The 18,223-nt window shown below is 48.5% G+C and overlaps 6 protein-coding genes and 1 pseudogene across 14 annotated transcripts; 5 read left to right on the top strand and 2 right to left on the bottom strand.

The window, feature by feature from the left end:
• The first annotated feature begins 1 nt into the window (after nucleotide 1).
• Nucleotides 2-3,115, top strand: LOC9640780 (probable sugar phosphate/phosphate translocator At3g14410). 4 transcript variants are annotated; one of them, XM_002985929.2, is made up of 12 exons: nucleotides 2-134; nucleotides 230-337; nucleotides 399-433; nucleotides 487-599; nucleotides 654-915; nucleotides 975-1,243; nucleotides 1,302-1,465; nucleotides 1,556-1,750; nucleotides 1,827-1,897; nucleotides 1,969-2,129; nucleotides 2,259-2,455; nucleotides 2,551-3,115. In XM_002985929.2, the coding sequence occupies exons 1-7, from the start codon at nucleotides 9-11 to the stop codon at nucleotides 1,394-1,396; spliced, it is 1,008 nt and encodes a 335-aa protein (XP_002985975.2). In that variant the 5' UTR covers nucleotides 2-8; the 3' UTR covers nucleotides 1,397-1,465; nucleotides 1,556-1,750; nucleotides 1,827-1,897; nucleotides 1,969-2,129; nucleotides 2,259-2,455; nucleotides 2,551-3,115. The 4 variants fall into 4 exon arrangements, with proteins under 4 accessions (XP_002985975.2, XP_024515493.1, XP_024515492.1 ...); XM_024659725.1 differs by having other exon boundaries at nucleotides 1,302-1,617; nucleotides 1,674-1,750; XM_024659724.1 differs by having other exon boundaries at nucleotides 1,302-1,750.
• An 852-nt stretch (nucleotides 3,116-3,967) lies between these two features.
• Nucleotides 3,968-6,830, top strand: LOC9640779 (MADS-box transcription factor 23). Of its 5 annotated transcripts, none has more exons than XM_024659729.1 (10): nucleotides 3,974-4,445; nucleotides 5,081-5,113; nucleotides 5,440-5,518; nucleotides 5,587-5,648; nucleotides 5,693-5,813; nucleotides 5,872-5,913; nucleotides 5,977-6,018; nucleotides 6,095-6,285; nucleotides 6,373-6,484; nucleotides 6,550-6,830. In XM_024659729.1, the coding sequence occupies exons 1-9, from the start codon at nucleotides 4,258-4,260 to the stop codon at nucleotides 6,452-6,454; spliced, it is 840 nt and encodes a 279-aa protein (XP_024515497.1). In that variant the 5' UTR covers nucleotides 3,974-4,257; the 3' UTR covers nucleotides 6,455-6,484; nucleotides 6,550-6,830. The 5 variants fall into 5 exon arrangements, with proteins under 5 accessions (XP_024515500.1, XP_024515497.1, XP_024515496.1 ...); XM_024659728.1 differs by having other exon boundaries at nucleotides 3,983-4,445; nucleotides 6,370-6,484; XM_024659730.1 differs by having other exon boundaries at nucleotides 3,990-4,445; nucleotides 5,714-5,813; nucleotides 6,370-6,484.
• A 53-nt stretch (nucleotides 6,831-6,883) lies between these two features.
• On the top strand, nucleotides 6,884-8,313 carry LOC9640536 (F-box/kelch-repeat protein OR23). Its single transcript, XM_024659723.1, has 2 exons — nucleotides 6,884-7,871; nucleotides 7,931-8,313. Exons 1-2 carry the CDS (start codon nucleotides 6,910-6,912, stop codon nucleotides 8,229-8,231), a joined length of 1,263 nt encoding a protein of 420 aa, XP_024515491.1. The 5' UTR covers nucleotides 6,884-6,909; the 3' UTR covers nucleotides 8,232-8,313.
• On the bottom strand, nucleotides 8,255-9,600 carry LOC112340765. Its single transcript, XM_024659734.1, has 2 exons — nucleotides 8,716-9,600; nucleotides 8,255-8,647 (listed from the first exon to the last, which is right to left on the bottom strand). The coding sequence occupies exons 1-2, from the start codon at nucleotides 9,154-9,156 to the stop codon at nucleotides 8,336-8,338; spliced, it is 753 nt and encodes a 250-aa protein (XP_024515502.1). The 5' UTR covers nucleotides 9,157-9,600; the 3' UTR covers nucleotides 8,255-8,335.
• Nucleotides 9,601-9,700: 100 nt separating this feature from the next.
• LOC9640778 (calmodulin) lies at nucleotides 9,701-10,639 on the bottom strand. 2 transcript variants are annotated; one of them, XM_024659735.1, is made up of 3 exons: nucleotides 10,502-10,639; nucleotides 10,276-10,402; nucleotides 9,701-10,171 (listed from the first exon to the last, which is right to left on the bottom strand). In XM_024659735.1, exons 2-3 carry the CDS (start codon nucleotides 10,358-10,360, stop codon nucleotides 9,798-9,800), a joined length of 459 nt encoding a protein of 152 aa, XP_024515503.1. In that variant the 5' UTR covers nucleotides 10,361-10,402; nucleotides 10,502-10,639; the 3' UTR covers nucleotides 9,701-9,797. The 2 variants fall into 2 exon arrangements, with proteins under 2 accessions (XP_024515503.1, XP_024515504.1); XM_024659736.1 differs by having other exon boundaries at nucleotides 10,276-10,397.
• A 110-nt stretch (nucleotides 10,640-10,749) lies between these two features.
• Nucleotides 10,750-12,219, top strand: LOC9640777 (1-(5-phosphoribosyl)-5-[(5-phosphoribosylamino)methylideneamino] imidazole-4-carboxamide isomerase, chloroplastic). Its single transcript, XM_024659727.1, has 8 exons — nucleotides 10,750-10,935; nucleotides 10,985-11,031; nucleotides 11,102-11,303; nucleotides 11,376-11,461; nucleotides 11,517-11,618; nucleotides 11,672-11,805; nucleotides 11,866-11,914; nucleotides 11,978-12,219. Exons 1-8 carry the CDS (start codon nucleotides 10,866-10,868, stop codon nucleotides 12,143-12,145), a joined length of 858 nt encoding a protein of 285 aa, XP_024515495.1. The 5' UTR covers nucleotides 10,750-10,865; the 3' UTR covers nucleotides 12,146-12,219.
• A 2,149-nt stretch (nucleotides 12,220-14,368) lies between these two features.
• LOC112340782 lies at nucleotides 14,369-16,518 on the top strand (annotated as a pseudogene).
• The last annotated feature ends 1,705 nt before the right edge of the window (nucleotides 16,519-18,223 follow it).

Below are 18,223 nucleotides of genomic sequence, written 5' to 3'. Positions count from 1 at the left end.
TGTTTGGGATGGAGAAGGTTGCTTTGGCGCCTCACGAGGCGCCGGCGATGCAGCGGAAGAGGATCGCATTCGCGAGCTACATGTACATTCTTCTCTACATTGTGATTTCCAGCGGCCAGATCTTCTTCAACAAGGTTTGATCAGCTTAGAAAATTTCCAATGCAGGGTAGCGCAATTTCCCTTCGATCCGTGACTGGTATTTTTTTTTCTCTCGTTCTTCCATTTGCAGTGGCTGCTGTCTTCCAACCATTTCAATTTCCCATTCCCGGTGTCTCTCACGCTCATACACATGGTGTTCTCATCGGTGCTTTGCTTCGTTGTGATCCATGTCTTTAAGGTAAGAGTTTTTTTAATTTTTTTGAGTTAGTTCTTCGAATTCTAAGAATGAGAATGCACAGCTAGTGCCCCTGCCTCAAGGAATGACTTTGGAAATGTAAGAAAGTTTTTGGAATTTCGATCTTTGTGTTGTAACTCTCAAAACCGCAGATACGCTACCTCGGTTTTTCCCATCGGAGCAATGTTTGCGATGACTTTGTGGCTCGGGAACTCGGCCTACCTTTATATCTCCGTTGCTTTTGCTCAGATGCTGAAAGCCATAAGTAAGAAGCTTATAGATTTTTTGTAGTCGAAAGGTGCTGATGCTGTATTTGCAGTGCCCGTTTCCGTTTTTCTCCTTGGAGCCGCATTTGGTCTTGAAAGTCTTACTCTTCGCATGATGTTCATCATGTCGGTAATAAGCTTCGGTGTGCTGGTTGCATCTTACGGCGAGATCAACTTCAACTGGATTGGAGTGATTTATCAGCTTGGCGGGGTTGTCGGGGAGTCAATGCGGCTCATACTGATCGAGATCATGCTGAAGAGGAAGGGATTGAAGCTAGATCCTCTCACGATGATGTACTACGTGAGTCCTTGCAGGTACGCCTCTACTTCCGTTCTGCCAAGAATGACCATTTTTGTTTCTGTTCTTGTTTCAGCGCGTTTTGCCTCTTCATACCCTGGTTGTTGCTAGAGAAGCCGAAGATGGACAGCTCAACGCACTGGAACTTTGATGCCGTTGTTGTGTCTCTCAACGCCCTGTGCACCTTTGCGCTCAACATCTCCGTGTTTCTGGTGATATCGTCTACGAGCGCGCTCACTATCCGTGTGGCTGGCGTTGTGAGAGATTGGATAGTTGTGCTGGTCTCTGGACTAGTATTCCTTGACACGACACTTACTCCCATCAACATCATTGGCTATGTCATCGGTAAGGAACCAATCTTTCTTTTCTCATACAACCGTTATGACTTAACTTCCTATGTCAGCTATCTTTGGCGTTGTAATGTACAACAAACACAAACTCAAACCAGTACAGGCAGCCTCGCAAGAGGAATTACTTCCAGTGTTACAAGGAAAGTGAACACGACTATATTCAAGGCAAGGAAAACACAAACAACAGCGCAAAAAGAGAGCGAAAGAAGAGTGAGAGGTATCATTTCTAATGCCTGCTCTGCTTTAGGAATGACCTCAATTGCGGCTTTATTTTCTCTTTCTTTTGCTCCCTGTTGTGCACAAGTAGGGTGAATGTTGCCGTTGTCATGAAGAATCCGATCATCGTTGTCGTCTTTTAGTAACTCGAAGGTACGGTGTCGGTGCTCAACTTGCTCGCGGAAACTACTGAAATTGTGTGCTTGCAGGGACTTGCGCGTTGGTTGTCTTTTAGGAAAGCATTTTTTAGCCGGAACTGCAAGCGATTAAACTAATATCCTGAAGGGTAACGCGGTCGAGTTTAATTTGCGCTTGCAGGTCGCCCGAAAAGCAATCGATAAAGTATCTGTTTTGTTGTATAGTGCTTGTTTTTCTCTCGGCTTGCCTTTCGAAGGGCCGGACGCTGCAACCAGATCAAATGTGCACTTTGGTGGTCTGTATCTATAAGGAGGTAATCTGTCAGATTTACGATCTCTAACTTTGTTCTGGCGTTGTCATGTACAGGACACAAAGGAAACAACCACAGTCAAGGACAATAGCGGCTCCAAACTCTCAAGAAAGCATTGTACCGAGTGAGCGTGGAGTCCAGCTCTGTGCAAGCCACAACACCAAGATAAGTCGAAAAAGGACGACGGAAGAAGGAATGCTGTTACGATGCTCAAGAGGTATCATGTCCTTGCACATTTTACTCTAGTTTATGTGCTCCACCCGTAGTTAATGTAGTCACCTCAGCTTCTACTTTCCATTTCCACAATAATTTGTTTCCCGCTATGCTTACAGTAGCCTTTTTCCAGGGGGTGCTCTGCAAGCAAACTTTTGGAGAGATTTCCTTATATTGGGAAGATCCCGCTTGTTGGTCCCTGACACAAGAATGTGGTGGACGGTCAAGCAGGATCTAAGCAGTGATCTTCTCGCATTTTAGAGCGCTGCAGCACGCAGAGATCTCTTATGTGGACGGAGAGAAGCCACAGAGGTATCCGGAGGTACAAAGGTACGTGACACAAGAAAATGCCCAACTTGTCACAGTTGGCCGACGTCATTGAATTGTTTTCTCACTCTTGTTTGCGTGTTTTCCTTCCGCTGCAGGCAAGGCTTTGCTGGAAATGGTCGAAGATACGAAAGAAGTGCGCCAAAAGCCCAGAGTTTTCCGCTACCTCAGGCAAGTAACCGACAGGCAGCCTTTCTCTTTTGACGCTGGCGTCCCTTCCATTTCGCATTAAAGTCTGAGAGATGCTTGTTGGCCGGGGTGATTCCAGGATTTTCTCAGCGCCTTAAGTTACTCCCTGGGGATTGAAATGGATTGAGAGCAACTTGGCGACGAGAAATCAAATCAAACGAGCGACAGGGTCGGCAGGAACGCAGGGATGTCTGATCTGATGGCCCTGGGCTGCTGCTCCAAAGGTACTTGGAGCTCGCTCCTCTCACTTTCACTTTCCCTCTCTCTCTCTTCTACACCATTTCCCATACGCGCTAGAAAACTCTCTCCTTTTCCGCCTTGCGTGCGTGGAATCAGAGGAGAAAAGAGGAATGGGGGCCCCGAGGAGGGACCGACGAGTCCCCGCCCTCCACAGTGGAAGAAAAAGAAAGGCATTGTTTTTGGTGACAACGACACTAATCACCAAGTACAATAATGAAAGGCAATTCTTCCATCTGGGAAGGAAAGAGCTATGGTGGCTCCACATAGCCTTTCCAAAAGAAGTCGCAAGAACCCTAGCTTTTCAAATTCGAATTGGAATCGGTGGCATATTCCTCGTAGGCTAGGCAATGATTCCCGCTAAAAATAACAGGAAATAGCAAAAAGTGGGGTAAAAGAAAAATCTGGAAAGAAAAAAAATCTGGAGGGGAATCGAACACGCCTCTGGCGTCCGTCCTTTTCCTTCTTTTCCCGTTCCCGCGGTGCCTTCTTACCGCGGCCGTAAAAAACACTCGGGAGTGGGGTGAAAACGCGCCCATTGGCTGGCGCGCCCATCGAAGGTAATAGAAGGTGCCGCGCCAGATGTTACCCGTCCCATTTAGCCAGCATTTACCGCGGCTCGTATAGCCAAATATTAACTTTTTTCACCCCACGCCGCAAGGTTAAGTCCCCCCAATGCGATGCCCAATTCTCCCATTTACCGCGGGCCTGTACGGGCCACATTTGCAATAATTACCTCCTCGCGGACCCGGCGGCGAAGGCTTCCAAAATTGGCAAAGGCCAACGCTAATTATAGAAAGCCCTAAGCTAAACGGGGCATACGAGATACGGTGCCCAGCCTCGGAATAGCCACCGTATGCCCGTGACGGGCGCCGACGGGCGTTGACGGGCATAGCATAGGCCCGAAAAGTAAAAATGCAGTACAGGGGATTAGATTTTACGTGCACGCCCTTCAACGAGCAATGGGGGCAATTTTTCAAATGAGAAGTGGGGATAAAACTCCATAGGAATGACGAAGGAGCTTCTCTTCTTCTTCTTCTTCTTCTTCCTCTAGCTCGCGCTCTTGGGCGCGATAATATTTTAGGTTTGTTTGAGGCGAGCGCGCGGCGCTGGGCGGGGCGCGCTGGCTATGGCGGAAGATTTCTTCTTCTCCGCCTTCGTCGTGCTGTGTGTGTGCATGTATAGGGCGGCGGCGCCGGAATAGGAAAGGGGGCTTAAAAGCAGGGGTGGACGAGCTCTAAAAAGCGCTAGAAGCTCGAAGTGGAAGCCGGAAGTGGAAGCCCGGAAGTGGGAGCCGCGACGCAGTAAGCATTGCCACGCCAAGGATCTCCCTCCCTATCTCTCTTTCCCACCCGCGGCGCCGAGATTTCTTCTTTCCAATGGGCCGCGGGAAAATCGAGATCAAGCGGATAGAGAATGCCACGAATCGGCAGGTTACCTTCTCCAAGCGCCGCGGTGGCCTGCTCAAGAAGGCGCACGAGCTGTCGGTGCTGTGCGATGCACAGATTGCGCTCATCATCTTCTCCAGCACCGGCAAGCTCTTTGAGTACTCCTCCAGCAGCACCAGGTACGTGTTCTCCGCGAGAATCCATCGAGCGGTAGCTGGCTGGTTTGCTTTCCTTTGGAATTTGCGAGCTGGCATTGCCTGGGCTCTCTCGGACGGATCGATTGCATGGTTGTTTGGGCGCCGTATCGTGTTCTTGGCAGTCAGTCCTGGAGAGAAGGAGTTAAAAGCCATCGAAAGGAGAGGCAGCATATTGTTTGTTTTGGCTTGTTGGTGTGGTTTCTGCATTACCCTTTTCAGAAAAAGCTTGCTGATTCGTGCTTCCTCCTGTTTTTCCTTTCCCTCTGTGGCTTCGATTTGCCGGTTTTTGGTTGGCTGCGTTAAACATCGTTTTCTCATTGTGGTTTCCTGATTGAAACTGAGCTTGATGGCGTGTTTACGTCTGTTAACTACTTGCGGTACGATGTTTTTCTTGCCTTTCTTTTTGCTGGACATCGCGTGAGCAGATTCTGCGAGCCAATCGGTGGCTGTAAATGCGGCTAAACGCAAGTTGCATCTGTCCTGAAATTGATGCTTGCCGTAGAATCTGTGCGATGGTTGGAGCAATTTCTTTTTTGCCTCTCTCTCTCTCTCTCTTCTCAGTCCCGGGTGGTTTGTCTTGTTTGTTTTTGTGAGTTCCTTCTTCTTCTTTCCCAAAGGAATGGTCTTTGCTGCGGGAAAATCTGGATAAGGTACGTGAGGGAGCCAATTGTGGCCGTGGATGGATTCGGATGGTGTGTGGATCCAATGGCCGGATCTAGTTTGTCTGCATTGGTCTAGTACATTTTGCCATGGCTTGCTGGGTAATCTGACGCGTCAGATAAAGTGGGGATTGAGACTGCGGGTCGGAAGGGAAGTTAATTCCCAGTTGTTTGTGTTGCATGTCATTTTCGTCGTGTTTATTTGCCGGTTTTTTTTTTTTTCTCTCTTCTTGACTTGGTGGTACTTTTTTTTCTCGCCGTTGAGAGAGCTTAGAAACTCGTTCACTCACCTTTGTTTCTTTTGCTTCCAAATGAAGCATGAAGGAGATACTGGATCGCTATGGGAGGTACCCCGAGGGAAACCATAACACCAGTATCGTCGATCACGATAATGAGGTGAGTTGAGATGAAGTCTCTTCTGCAGTTTCTCTGTACTGAAAGCTTTGTTGTTTCTTTTTTTGTAGCGCTGGGGTCGAGAGCTCATTCGTCTCAAGCAACAGATAGAACAGCTGCAGCAGACTCACCGGTATGCTTCTGCTTGCAGCATCAGAAAAGCAAAACTCTCTAAAGTTTGTTTGCGATTGTCTGCAGCCACATGGTTGGCGAGGATCTCATACACTTAGGCATCAAGGATCTACAGCAGCTAGAGCACCGACTGCTGAGTGGACTTGAACGTATCCGCGCTAGAAAGGTGAGTTCAAAAGCTTGTCTGAATCTATCCGTAACCATGGGGTTGTGCGTTTTAACAGGATCAGCTCATTGCCGAACAGCTCGATGAGCTCCGTAGGAAGGTAAATTCTCATTTTCTCTTTTGTCTCGTGTATGCAAGGTGAAACTAACACTTTTTTTTACAGGAGCTTCATCTGCAGAGAGAAAATGACCATCTGAGGCGGAAGGTAACGTTTTTTTCTTTTCTTTTCGTGTTTTGTTAAGAAGTTTCTTCTAAATTTTCTTTTTTATTTCCTCGCGCAGCTCAATGGCATCCACAGCGTAATTGATAGTGGTGGAAAGCCGTTGGCTACCCTCAACGTGGTAGCAACTCCACTGGAGACAAGGGAACCTCCGTCTGTAACTTTGCCATTCTCGATTCATGGCCAGTTAGCTCCATTGCCAGCGTTTGTGGAACACCACCCACAGATGCTGCAGACATCACTGCACTTGGGGTAAGCTAGTTTCTCGTTTTTCGCCTTCTTTCTTCGTGCGTAGCGAACTGACGAGAGAAATGGTTTTGTGTTTCTCCTTTCTAGTAGGATGTATGAACCGTTCCCACCCACGGCTAGAAGGTCTTCGAACAGCTCAAGCGATGAAGGCCACAGCCATCGCTCGACTTGAACGACTTAGAGATTTTTCGGGCTCGCAGGGGTAATGACTCGAAGAGCTCTCTCGCTTCTCGATTTGTTCTAATGGATTGCGTTCGTGGTGTGTAGGTGGTGGAATGATCTGGGAATTGGAAAGCCGTGAAATTGATTCGAGAATTGGAGAAGTGACAACTACTTACTTAGCACCGGGGCTCAAAGTTTTTTCGTCCCGGTGATTGTTCTAGAGGCCAGCAACAGTGACCAAGTCGAGATGGAAATTTTCGAGACGACGCTCTCGACTGGAAAAGAGGCTGCCGGTTTGTATTATCTACATATCTACTTTACGTTAATTTAAAAGGCATTATGCCAACGGTTAGGATCGTGCCACTTGTCGCACATCCGACCGGTCACACCTTTTGTTGGGAAATGCCAGATTAGGGTTCTTGGGGCCTGGGGCGGGGTCTTCGCGTCGTCCAGGTAGAGGATTTGATGGTTAGGAGCAGGGGCAGGATCGTCAATGGCGCCAGTGGATCCTCTGCAAGCAGCCTCTGGCTGGAATTCTCGACGCTTGGCATCCGCAATCTCATTCCAGGGCTCCCGAATGATCTGGCTTGCGTGTGCCTGGCGTGCGTGCCGCTTTGGCAGCACGGCCGCTTGAGATCCGTGTGCCGATCCTGGAACGCGGCGCTGTCGGGCGATTTCATCATCCAGCTCCGCCGGAAGCTGGGCAAGGGCGAGGAGTTCCTCTACCTCTTCCGCGACGATCCGTCGCTGTGCCGCGGCGAGGTGTTTGATCCGCGCGCGCAGCTGTGGAGCACATTCTCGCCGATGCCGTGCAATCCCTCGCGCTACAGCATGAGCAATTTCGAGTGCGTGGCCGCGGGGCAGCAGCTCTACGTGCTTGGCGGATCGCTCTTCGACGCCAGGAACTTTCCCATGGATCGTCCTGTGGCTTCCTCCTCGGTCTTCAAGTATGATCCGGTGAGATCACAGTGGGAGCAGTGCCAGGACATGAAAACTCCCAGGGGGAGCTTTGCGTGTGGGATCTTCCAGGGGTGCTTGATCGTGGCTGGCGGTGGATCGCGTCACGCCCAGTTTCGAGCTGGCGGTGACAGGATTTGCGAGGCGGAGAAGTACGATCTGGCAAGAGATTCGTGGGAGAGTCTTCCGGGGCTCCACAGCATCCGGGCCGGGTGCTCGGGATTTTTTGTAGGGGACGAGTTTTGGGTGCTCGGTGGCTATGGCGAGGCTCGGACCATTTCCGGGGTCCTGCCGGTTGACGAGCACTACAACGATGGAGAGGTTTTCAGCTTTGGCAGTGGGAGCTGGAGGAAGCTCGAGGCGATGTGGGAGGATGGAGAGAGGCTTCGTCTCGGGAGGATTGCCGTGTTGTATGGAGATGTTGACGGTCTTCCCAGTGTTTTCATGCTGGAGAACTCGAAGCTTCTCAGGTATGGTTGAGTGGTTTCTTTGTTTTCTCGCGTAACATCGATTGTTCTTGGCTTTCTAGATATGACTTTGGATCCAACGGGTGGTATCCAGAGTCCGAGCTTCCATCGCCGCTGGCCGCCGAGAGCTCCTGCCGATTGGTAGGACTGGACGGGGAAGTTTACGTGATTCCTGGCGGCGTGAACGAGCAGCGATACGAGAGGAGTCCTCGTTCGTGGTCCCGGAGCACCACGAGAAGGTGTAACATTCTATTCCAGATTTACCATCCGGTGAAGCGGACATGGCGAGCCGTGGTAACCAAGCCTCCGCTGGATCACCAGCACAATCCACCGTGGGGAGCGATGTGCGTGATGAAGCTGTGATCCACAGAGCAACTCTCTCCGGGTTTGTCGATTGAATCTATTTGTGTATATTAACACTTGTGTATAAAGTTATTTTCCAGCTCAGAGCTCGCTAAGTTCTTATATCAGAGATCGCAAGCTCGTCGTCCCCGACACTTGATATCGTGAGTTTGGATCTGCTGCTTGACCCAAGTCACCGTAGCTTTGGCCAGCGAGTTTGCCGGATCGATGCACTGGAGGAGCAAAGGATCATCGGCAAACAGCGCAGCCGTGAGATCGTCTCCCATGACCCGGTTGACGGCATTCACGAGCAGCATATGGATCGCGACGCGAATGAGGCTCCGGTGTCCCTGGAAGTCTCTCCTCTCGAGAGCCGCCATGGCTGGAACGATGAGACGATCCTTGGAGGCCTTGTCTGGCAGCACAACCTCGAATCCCTGTGGGAAAAAGAAAAGGAAGATCCAACTTATGTCATCAGAAGCTGCTAGCTCTTCGCGGAGATCACCTCTTGCTCAAGCTTCTCCTGGTAGAATTCGAGGCCCTGGCAAGTGAGGATCCCAATCCTGGGCCTGGCGGCGCCCTGGAGCGGCCGCAGCTCGGCGCGGTGGAGCTCCTCGACGAGGGAATCGACGACGTTGAGCAGCTTGGCGGAGGAGCCCGAGTCGAGGCACGTAAACCAGCGGAGGGACGAGGGGCAGGGCAGGGCAATGCATTTGGCGCCGGCGTCCTCGAGAAACTCTCGCTGCTGGATGAGAGCGCCGAGGTGGTGGGAGGCGTTTGGATCGCCGCAGAGCACGAGAGGGATGCGGAGGAGGTCGCCCTCGGCCGCTGTGGCCTCTCGGAGCCGCTTGAGGAATTGCAGGGTCGGGACGGAGTGGAATCCTCCGCCCAAGACTCCAACGCTGTGGGGGTAGTGGAGGAGCTGACACGAGACAAGGCTTTGCATGATCTTACTAGCTTGGGGTGTGTGCAGGTGCTGAGTGCAGTGCGGACTGAGTGCAGGTGCTGAGTGCGGTGCGGACTGAGTGCAGGTGCTGCAGGTGTTGAGTTCAGGTGCGGAGAGCGGGATCTGCGGAACTTCTATTTTTCTGCCCCTTCGAAGCTTGTATGAATGCAAGAAATATTCTTGTCAAGGAATATGCAGACTAGCCAAGTGTCGAGGATTCATAAGGGTACGTGGTTGAATTGATGCTTTTTTATGTATTTTGTTTTTCCTTGCCCGCAAGCTGGGCATTATCCGCTCAGCATTGAAAACTGAGGGGGGAAAAAATCAAGAATTCTAGTCAAGAGACGATGGGATGCAAGGAAAACGATACGAATTGCACGCATGACAAAAGGTGGCGGGTACAAACATGCGGTCAAATACGTGGTCGGATTATATCAAGCATATTCGCGGACGTCAATCGATCGATCTAAGAGAGAGAGAGGAGAGAAAGATATTTCTGCATAATGCGGACCATGATCACAAAGCAAAGAAAGAGGCGATGATCAACGAAAAAAACCTATATATAAATGTTAAACTTTCTCTTTCTCACTCTTGATTTCTCTCGAGCTTGATCTAGAGGTCTTGAAACCTCGAGATCCGTCCTACTTGACCATCATCATCTTGACAAACTCCTCGTAGTTGATCTGCCCGTCGCCGTCCACGTCCGCCTCCCGGATCATCTCGTCCACCTCCTCGTCCGTGAGCTTCTCGCCCAGATTCGTCATTACGTGCCGCAGCTCCACCGCGGAGATGAATCCGTTCTGGTCCTTGTCGAACACCCGGAACGCCTCCTTGAGCTCCTCCTCCGAGTCCGTGTCCTTCATCTTGCGCGCCATGAGGCTCAAGAACTCGGCGAAATCGATGGTTCCATTGCCGTCGGCGTCCACCTCGTTGATCATGTCCTGCAGCTCCGCCTCGGTTGGGTTCTGTCCCAGGGATCTCATCACCGTGCCCAGCTCCTTGGTTGTAATGCAGCCTGGCGGATTCCCCGATTGTATCAGAGGATTTAGAGGAATGATCTAAGAACTAGGAAGAACACGAAGGAAGAACACGAGGAAGAAAGAGTTTTCATCTTCTTACCATCACCATCTTTGTCGAACAAGCTGAAGGCTTCCTTGAACTCCGCCAATTGCTCCTGTGTGAGCTGCTCGGCCGCGGCTGCCATCGCTCACTCTCTCTCTCTTCTCGAGCCGCCAAGAGCCCTGCACTGGAAACCATTCCATTTTTCCGTCCGAGAGACACGGGCAAAATCCAAGCGCTTAAGCTACGAATTCAAGGCCCAGATCTAGAGAGTTTGGAGATTTACCTGCGAAGAAGCGATGGAAGTCCAAGACGAAGCTCCAAGCTTGGTGCTGTGATCCTGCGGCGAAGAAGCAAGAAAATCGCGAGAATTTCTTATTTTTAAAAAACCATTGCGGCATCCATAGCGTAACGGGAGGCGCAGTGGAGAAGGGCGTGGTTAGCGGTTTGGTAGCTCCAAAGCGCCAGTGTAAAGGCGCTTTGGTAAAGAACGCGCTGCGTTTCCGCGTTGATGCGGCTGTCGCATTGCCGCGCTGGCGTGCTTTGGCGGGTCCACGCGGAATGGACATTCCGTTTAGGGATATTCTGTCAAGGCCGTTAAAGCCCCGGATAAGCCCTAAACCGTTCGCTAGGGCAAAAGTATTTCGAGGATGGAGCGCGCGTTTGCTTCGTCTTCTTCTTCCTTCTCTCCATCTAGTCCGATCGGCCAGCGGCAGCAAGGTAATCCGCGAATGTGATCGGGATTGACCGTGTTCTTGGCGATTTCCAGTCGATCGTCGAGCTGTGCGCTTTAGGCCCTGCATTGACATCCACAATGTAAGGGTTTCTTCGCGAGAGAGAAAGAGAGAGAGAGATACAATGCTGGATGTGTGCGTGTTTTTTGTAGGGAAAGGTGAAGCAAATCGTGGGATCTACTCTGCTGGATTCGTCGCAGTCTTCGCTGGTTGTGAATTTCGAGTCGGAGAAATCGGCTGCCGAGTTTGCTGGAATGTATCGCCGCGATGATCTTCCCGGCGGACACGTGATCATGCTCGGGGGAGATTCTTTGAGCCTGAAAGCAGCGCTCGCGGCACTGGAAGCGTATCCGGGCAAGTAATGGTTTTTCTTACTATTGCATTTGTTTCTAGATTTTGACAGCTCTCGTTTCTGCTAGATTTCAGGTGGCTTGCAGATCGGTGGGGGTGTCAACTTGGGGAACGCGAAGTCTTATCTCGATGCTGGAGCGAGTCATGTGATTGTCACCTCGGTGAGTGTTTTATATCAGTCTTATGAGGGAATAACTCCAACTTTGGTTTTTCTAGTTCGTGTTTAAGGACGGCAAGGTCGACACTGAAAGGCTCCAGCAGCTAGTACGCCTTGTTGGCCGGAAGAGGCTCGTTTTGGACCTGAGTTGCAGAAAGAAGGTGAGTAAAACGCAATGCTATGGATAGCTTGTAACACATGAAACTTTGGCCAGGATGGAGTATACATGGTCGTGACCGACCGGTGGCAAAAGTTTAGCGATCTGCCTATCACTGAAGAAACTCTAGCCGGTTTGGCGCAATCAGCCGACGAGTTTCTTGTCCATGGGGTGGACGTCGAAGGAAAGCGGTAAGACAAGTAGTAAGAATAGTTTAAGCTGGAATCTTATCGCCACCGCTGCTACCCCAGGCTGGGAATCGACGAGGAGCTTGTCAAGATCTTGGGCCAATGGTCTCCAGTACGTATCATCTTGGACTCTTCATGATCTGGGTGTCTTACTTGTGAGTGACTATTGGTGTAGATCCCGGTTACGTATGCTGGTGGGGTAACATCGCTCGAAGATCTGGATCTCATCAGAAATGCTGGGCGAGGCGTTGTAGACGTGACTGTCGGCTCTGCTCTCGACATATTTGGAGGCAACGTTTCATATTCCGATGTCTTGAGTTGGCACAGAGATCAGCAATCTTAACCTTTGTCTAATATCACTTTTTGTTTAGTATTAATCCTGAATTCATTTCCGAGGTTAGGTCGTCTTTTGATCAACCCTAAATTGTAAACGCTATGACCATTCAGTGACACTTCGCATTCTAAAAGTCGGTGGGTGAGTCTGTGCTCGTGGACCTTTACTTATGGCTGCCCCTTTTGTTTTCTCATTCCTTTTGCTCCTGTTGTGGAGAAATGGCTCCTTCTCAAAAGCTTCTGCTTGCATTGCTCCTATCGTGCCTGCTCATCACTGCTGCTTTTGCTGCTGGAAATGAAGGTAGCGGTTTTCTTCTCTAGAATCTTGATAGTTTCTTACTGTTTGAGCTGGATTTACAGACCATGTGATGGATCAAACAAACACTTGTGGGCTTGATAGAGCTCTGTGCGTGTTTTCCATGATTTTTGGTTGGATGTTTTTTGTATTTCTTTTCAAGGCTAGGCCATGTTATGTTCTTCCGCTATGTTCTGTTCTTTGAGAACTTAACCTAAACAAGTTTTTTTCACTTCCACAAGTCCAAGAACACTCATTGTAAAACATTGCTTGGAAATGCCTGCCATTGTAGCGCAAAGACTGGCCAAGGTGGCTGGACAATTCAAGGCCAAGAACCGAGACTTTCGTTTACAACCCAGGCCAGTCCATACCAACCAGTGCCAAAACATTTGCAACTTCGCTGTTAGAAAGAGTGCCGCGAACCATGGCTGGAACTGCCTAGTGCCTATTGCAATTTGGCCAGGTCTTATTAGAACTGGCCAGGCACTATTAAGGTGGAGTCATCTTTAATTATGAACTCTCAAAGAACATAACATAGCATAAGGCATTACAATGTTAAATTCTGATCCTACTGCTGCAATGCCATTTGAACTCCTTGCTATGAACACATGTTCGCATGGAAGATCACCCGTAGGTACATTCCAACAAACTTGGCAGCCGATTTCTCTGACTCAAAATTCACAACCACTGAATCCATCAGAGTAGATCCCATCAGTTGCTTCCTTACTCATTGTATTATCTCTACACTCCATAAAGAACCCTTACATTGTATGCAGGGGTGAAACCGCACAGCTTGACGATCCGCTGGAATTTCTCCCATGTGAATTGCAATCCCAGGAGCACCAATGACTTCAAAACCGGGGAGATTCTTTGAGCTTGAAAGCAGCGCTCACGGCACTATTGGGCAAGTAATGTTTAGAAAATGTTTCTTTCTATTACATTGATCTTCTGCTGGCTTGCAGATCGGTGGTGGTGTCAACGTGTGGAACACGACTCGATGCTAGAGCGAGTCATGTGATTGCCAGTGCTTGATCGTCTTAGGTTGGAAGAGGCTTGTTTTGGACCTGAGTTGCAGCAAGAAGGCGAGTAAATTCCTTGTAGTAACATATCTAAAAGAAAATGTCTTGTCAGGATGGAGTATACTGACTGGTGGCAAAAAGTTTAGTGATCTGCCAATCATTGATAGAAACTCTAGCTGGTTTAGCGCAATCACAACTTTCATGTCCATGAGGTGGATCTCGGAAGGAAAACGTAAGATAAAGTAGAATAGTTTAAGCTGGAATCTTACCGCCACACCAGGCTGGGAATCGATGAGGAGCTTGTCAACATCTTGGTCTCCAGTACGTATCATCTTGGACTCTTCATGCTTAGTTGTGAGTGACTATTGGTGTAGCTCCAGGTTACGTATGCTGGTGCAGTAACATCGCTCGAAGATCTGGATCTCAACAGAAATGCTGGACTGCTGGCTCTTCTCTCGACATATTTGGAGGCAATGTTTCATATTGCGATGTCTTGAGTTGGGACAGAGATCAGCAAAAAAACTGTTGATTTACTTGTCATAACCTTTGTCTATATCACATTTTTGGTTGTGATGTACTCCCCACTTGGGGAGCAGGCAAATGTGGATCAGGATTCCAAGCATAATTAAGTTCATGGTAACGGTAATCAACAATAACTCCAGTAGCTACCATTCAGTGACCAACACTTCACACTGTGTCTCATGGAGCTTTACCTTGTGCTTGCTCATCACTTCTGCTTTTGCTACTGGAAATGAAGGTAGCAGTTTTCTTCCCTAGAATCTTGATAGTTTCTTACTGTTTTGAGTACACTCGCGCAGGATCTGTACTGTAAAGGAAGGCTAAGATCCACAGAAAAAACGTCATGGAAAACACACAGAGAGTTATACTATTGAGCACTGTAGTTTGCTGATGGATCGCCATGGTCGTCGCTGGTGTGGACACAGAAACTATCGAGATTTTGGAGAAAGAACTAAAGAAAACTGGAGCAGCAAAAGCCGCAGCGATGACCAGGCATGAGAGGAGCGATGCAAGCACAAGCTTTCGAGTAGGAGCCATAATTTCTGGAGAGCCAAGAGAAAAGAGAATAGATTGAGCAAACAAAGGGGGCAATCTCCCATAGATAAAGATCCAAGAGCCCGAACTCACACAAAAGCTCGCACAAACTTTTACTCCAGTGGCAGTAGTAGCACCTTAACGTTGATAACCATGGTTTCACCACCATGGTTGGAATGATCTACAATGAAACACACGTTCTCAATGCTCAAGTCAGAATAGATATCAGCGAAAGACGAACATCTTGAGGCGAGTTTAGATTGGAGCCAAAGGAAATTTGGAGCTGTTGGATTCTTTCTCAGCCGGCAAACTTCCGCCTTCAGTGACTCAAATCCGCTTTACATCCATGCTGGAGGTCAGAACCAAAGCTACTGAACTCTCTCTGCGTTCCAGAATATGCAATAGAACAAATCTTCAGTTATGTCAAGGTTCGTTCCCAGTAAGTTCAGTTCACTAGTACTGCGCATACTCCTCTCAAACTGTGGATTGCCATTTAAGGGGGACAACGCTCCCACCTCCAAAACCAGCGAGCCTGAGAATAAAAATGCATGAAACTGATACTTAAACCAAGGAAAAAAAGGAAGAAAAGAACGAAACTTGCTGCTTACCACACCCGGAAGTGCTTGCATGCACTCCGGTCTGTGAAAAGCTTTAAACTCTGGCGGCTGGGGAGGATCTTTTCAAAATCTTGGGCCAATGGTCTCCAGGACGTATCATCTTGGACTCTCTTGGTGTGTAAGTTATGAGTGATTAACCTCTTTGATTGATCGATCGATCTCCATTCCCCGATCGATCAATGAGCGTAGAATGAGATGATCACTGGCTATGTGCAGCTCGGCAAGATGAAACGATTCAACTACTTGTCTTACCACTTTCCTTCGACGTCCACCCCATTGACAAGAAACTTGTCGGCTGATTGCGCCAAACCGACTAGAGTTTCTTCAGCAATTGGCAGATCACCAAACTTTTGCCACCGCTCGTCATGACCATGCACACTCCATCCTGGCAAAAATTTCATATGTTACAAGCTATGTTTTTGAGAGAGAGAGAGAGAGAGAGAGATCCAATGCTGGATGTGTGCGTTTTTTTGTAGGGAAAGGTGAAGCAAATTTTGGGATCTACTCTGCTGGATTCGTTGCAGTCTTCGCTGGTTGTGAATTTCGAGTCGGAGAAATCGGCTGCCGAGTTTGCTGGAATGTATCGCCGCGATGATCTTCCCGGCGGACACGTGATCATGCTCGGGGGAGATTCTTTGAGCCTGAAAGCAGCGCTCGCGGCACTGGAAGCGTATCCAGGCAAGTAATGTTCTTTTTTCTTACTATTGCATTTGTTTCTAGATTTTGACAGCTCTCGTTTCTGCTAGATTTCAGGCGGCTTGCAGATCGGTGGTGGTGTCAACTTGGGGAACGCGAAGTCTTATCTCGATGCTGGAGCGAGTCATGTGATTGTCACCTCGGTGAGTGTTTTATATCAGTCTTATGAGGGAATAACTCCAACTTTGGTTTTTCTAGTTCGTGTTTAAGGACGGCAAGGTCGACACTGAAAGGCTCCAGCAGCTAGTACGCCTTGTTGGCCGGAAGAGGCTCGTTTTGGACCTGAGTTGCAGAAAGAAGATGGATAGCTTGTAACACATGAAACTTTTGCGACGAGTTTCTTGTCCATGGGGTGGACGTCGAAGGAAAGCAGTAAGACAAGTAGTAAGAATAGTTTAAGCTGGAACCTTATCGCTGCTACCCCAGGCTGGGAATCGACGAGGAGCTTGTCAAGATCTTGGGCCAATGGTCTCCAGTACGTATCATCTTGGACTCTTCATGATCTTGGTGTCTTAGTTGTGAGTGAGTATTGATGTAGATCCCGGTTACGTATGCTGGTGGAGTAACATTGCTCGAAGATCTGGATCTCATAAAAAATGCTGGGGGCGTTGTAGACGTGACTCTTGGCTCTGCTCTCGACATATTTGGAGGCAATGTTTCATATTCCGATGTCTTGAGTTGGCACAGAGATCAATCCTGAATTCATTTCCGAGGTTGACCAACCCCAAATTGTAAGACCAACACTTCGCATTCTAAAACTCGGTGGGAGCTTCTGTGTGTATGGCTGCCCCTTTTGTTTTCTCATTCCTTTTGCTCGGAGAAATGGCTCCTTCTCAAAAGCTTCTGCTTGCATTGCTCCTATCGTGCCTTCTCATCACTGCTGCTTTTGCTGCTGGAAATGAAGGTAGCAGTTTTCTTCTCTAGAATCTTGATAGTTTCTTTCTGTTTGAGCTGGATTTACAGACCATGTGATGGATCAAACAAACACTTGTGGGCTCGATAGAGCTCTGTGCGTGTTTTCCATGATTTTTGGTTGGATGTTTTTTGTATTTCTTTTCAAGGCTAGGCCATGTTATGTTCTTCCCTAGCTATGCTCTGTTCTTTGAGAACTTAACCTAAACAAGTTTCTTTCACTTCCACAAGTCCAAGAACACTCATTGTAAACCATTGCTTGGAAATGCCTGCCATTGTAGCGCAAAGACTGGCCAAGGTAGCTGGACAATTCAAGGCGAAGAACCGAGACTTTCGTTTACAACCCAGGCCAGTCCATACCAACCAGTGCCAAAACATTTGCAACTTCGCTGTTAGAAAGAGTGCCGCGAACCATGGCTGGAACTGCCTAGTGCCTATTGCAATTTGGCCAGGTCTTATTAGAACTGGCCAGGCACTATTAAGGTGGAGTCATCTTTAATTGTGAACTCTCAAAGAACATAACATAGCATAAGGCATTACAATGTTAAATTCTGATCCTACTGCTGCAATGCCATTTGAACTCCTTGCTATGAACACATTTTCGCATGGAAGATCACCCGTAGGTACATTCCAACAAACTTGGCAGCCGATTTCTCTGACTCAAAATTCACAACCACTGAATCCATCAGAGTAGACCCCATCAGTTGTTTCCTTACTCATTGTATTATCTCTACACTCCATAAAGAACCCTTACATTGTATGCAGGGGTGAAACCGCACAGCTTGACGATCCGCTGGAATTCTCTTATGTGAATTGCAATCCCAGGAGCACCAATGACTTCAAAACCGGGGAGATTCTTTGAGCTTGAAAGCAGCGCTCACGGCACTATTGGGCAAGTAATGTTTAGCAAATGTTTCTTTCTATTACATTGATCTTCTGCTGGCTTGCAGATCGGTGGTGGTGTCAACTTGTGGAACGCGACTCGATGCTAGAGCGAGTCATGTAATTGCCAGTGCTTGATCGTCTTAGGTTGGAAGAGGCTTTTTTTGGACCTGAGTTGCAGCAAGAAGGCGAGTAAATTCCTTGTAGTAACATATCTAAAAGAAAAAGTCTTGTCAGGATGGAGTATACTGACTGGTGGCAAAAAGTTTAGTGATCTGCCAATCATTGATAGAAACTCTAGCTGGTTTGGCGCAATCGCAACTATCATGTCCATGAGGTGGATCTCGGAAGGAAAACGTAAGACAAGTAGAATAGTTTAAGCTGGAATCTTACCGCCACACCAGGCTGGGAATCGATGAGGAGCTTGTCAACATCTTGGTCTCCAGTACGTATCATCTTGGACTCTTCATGCTTAGTTGTGAGTGACTATTGGTGTAGCTCCCGGTCACGTATGCTGGTGCAGTAACATCGCTCGAAGATCTGGATCTCAACAGAAATGCTGGACTGCTGGCTATTCTCTCGACATATTTGGAGGCAATATTTCATATTCCGAT

Source organism: Selaginella moellendorffii, unplaced genomic scaffold (assembly GCF_000143415.4).
Source record: "Selaginella moellendorffii unplaced genomic scaffold, v1.0 SELMOscaffold_70, whole genome shotgun sequence".
Classification (NCBI taxonomy): domain Eukaryota; kingdom Viridiplantae; phylum Streptophyta; class Lycopodiopsida; order Selaginellales; family Selaginellaceae; genus Selaginella; species Selaginella moellendorffii.
Note: the sequence above shows the minus strand (reverse complement) of the source record. Positions and strands in the feature narration are given on the sequence as shown.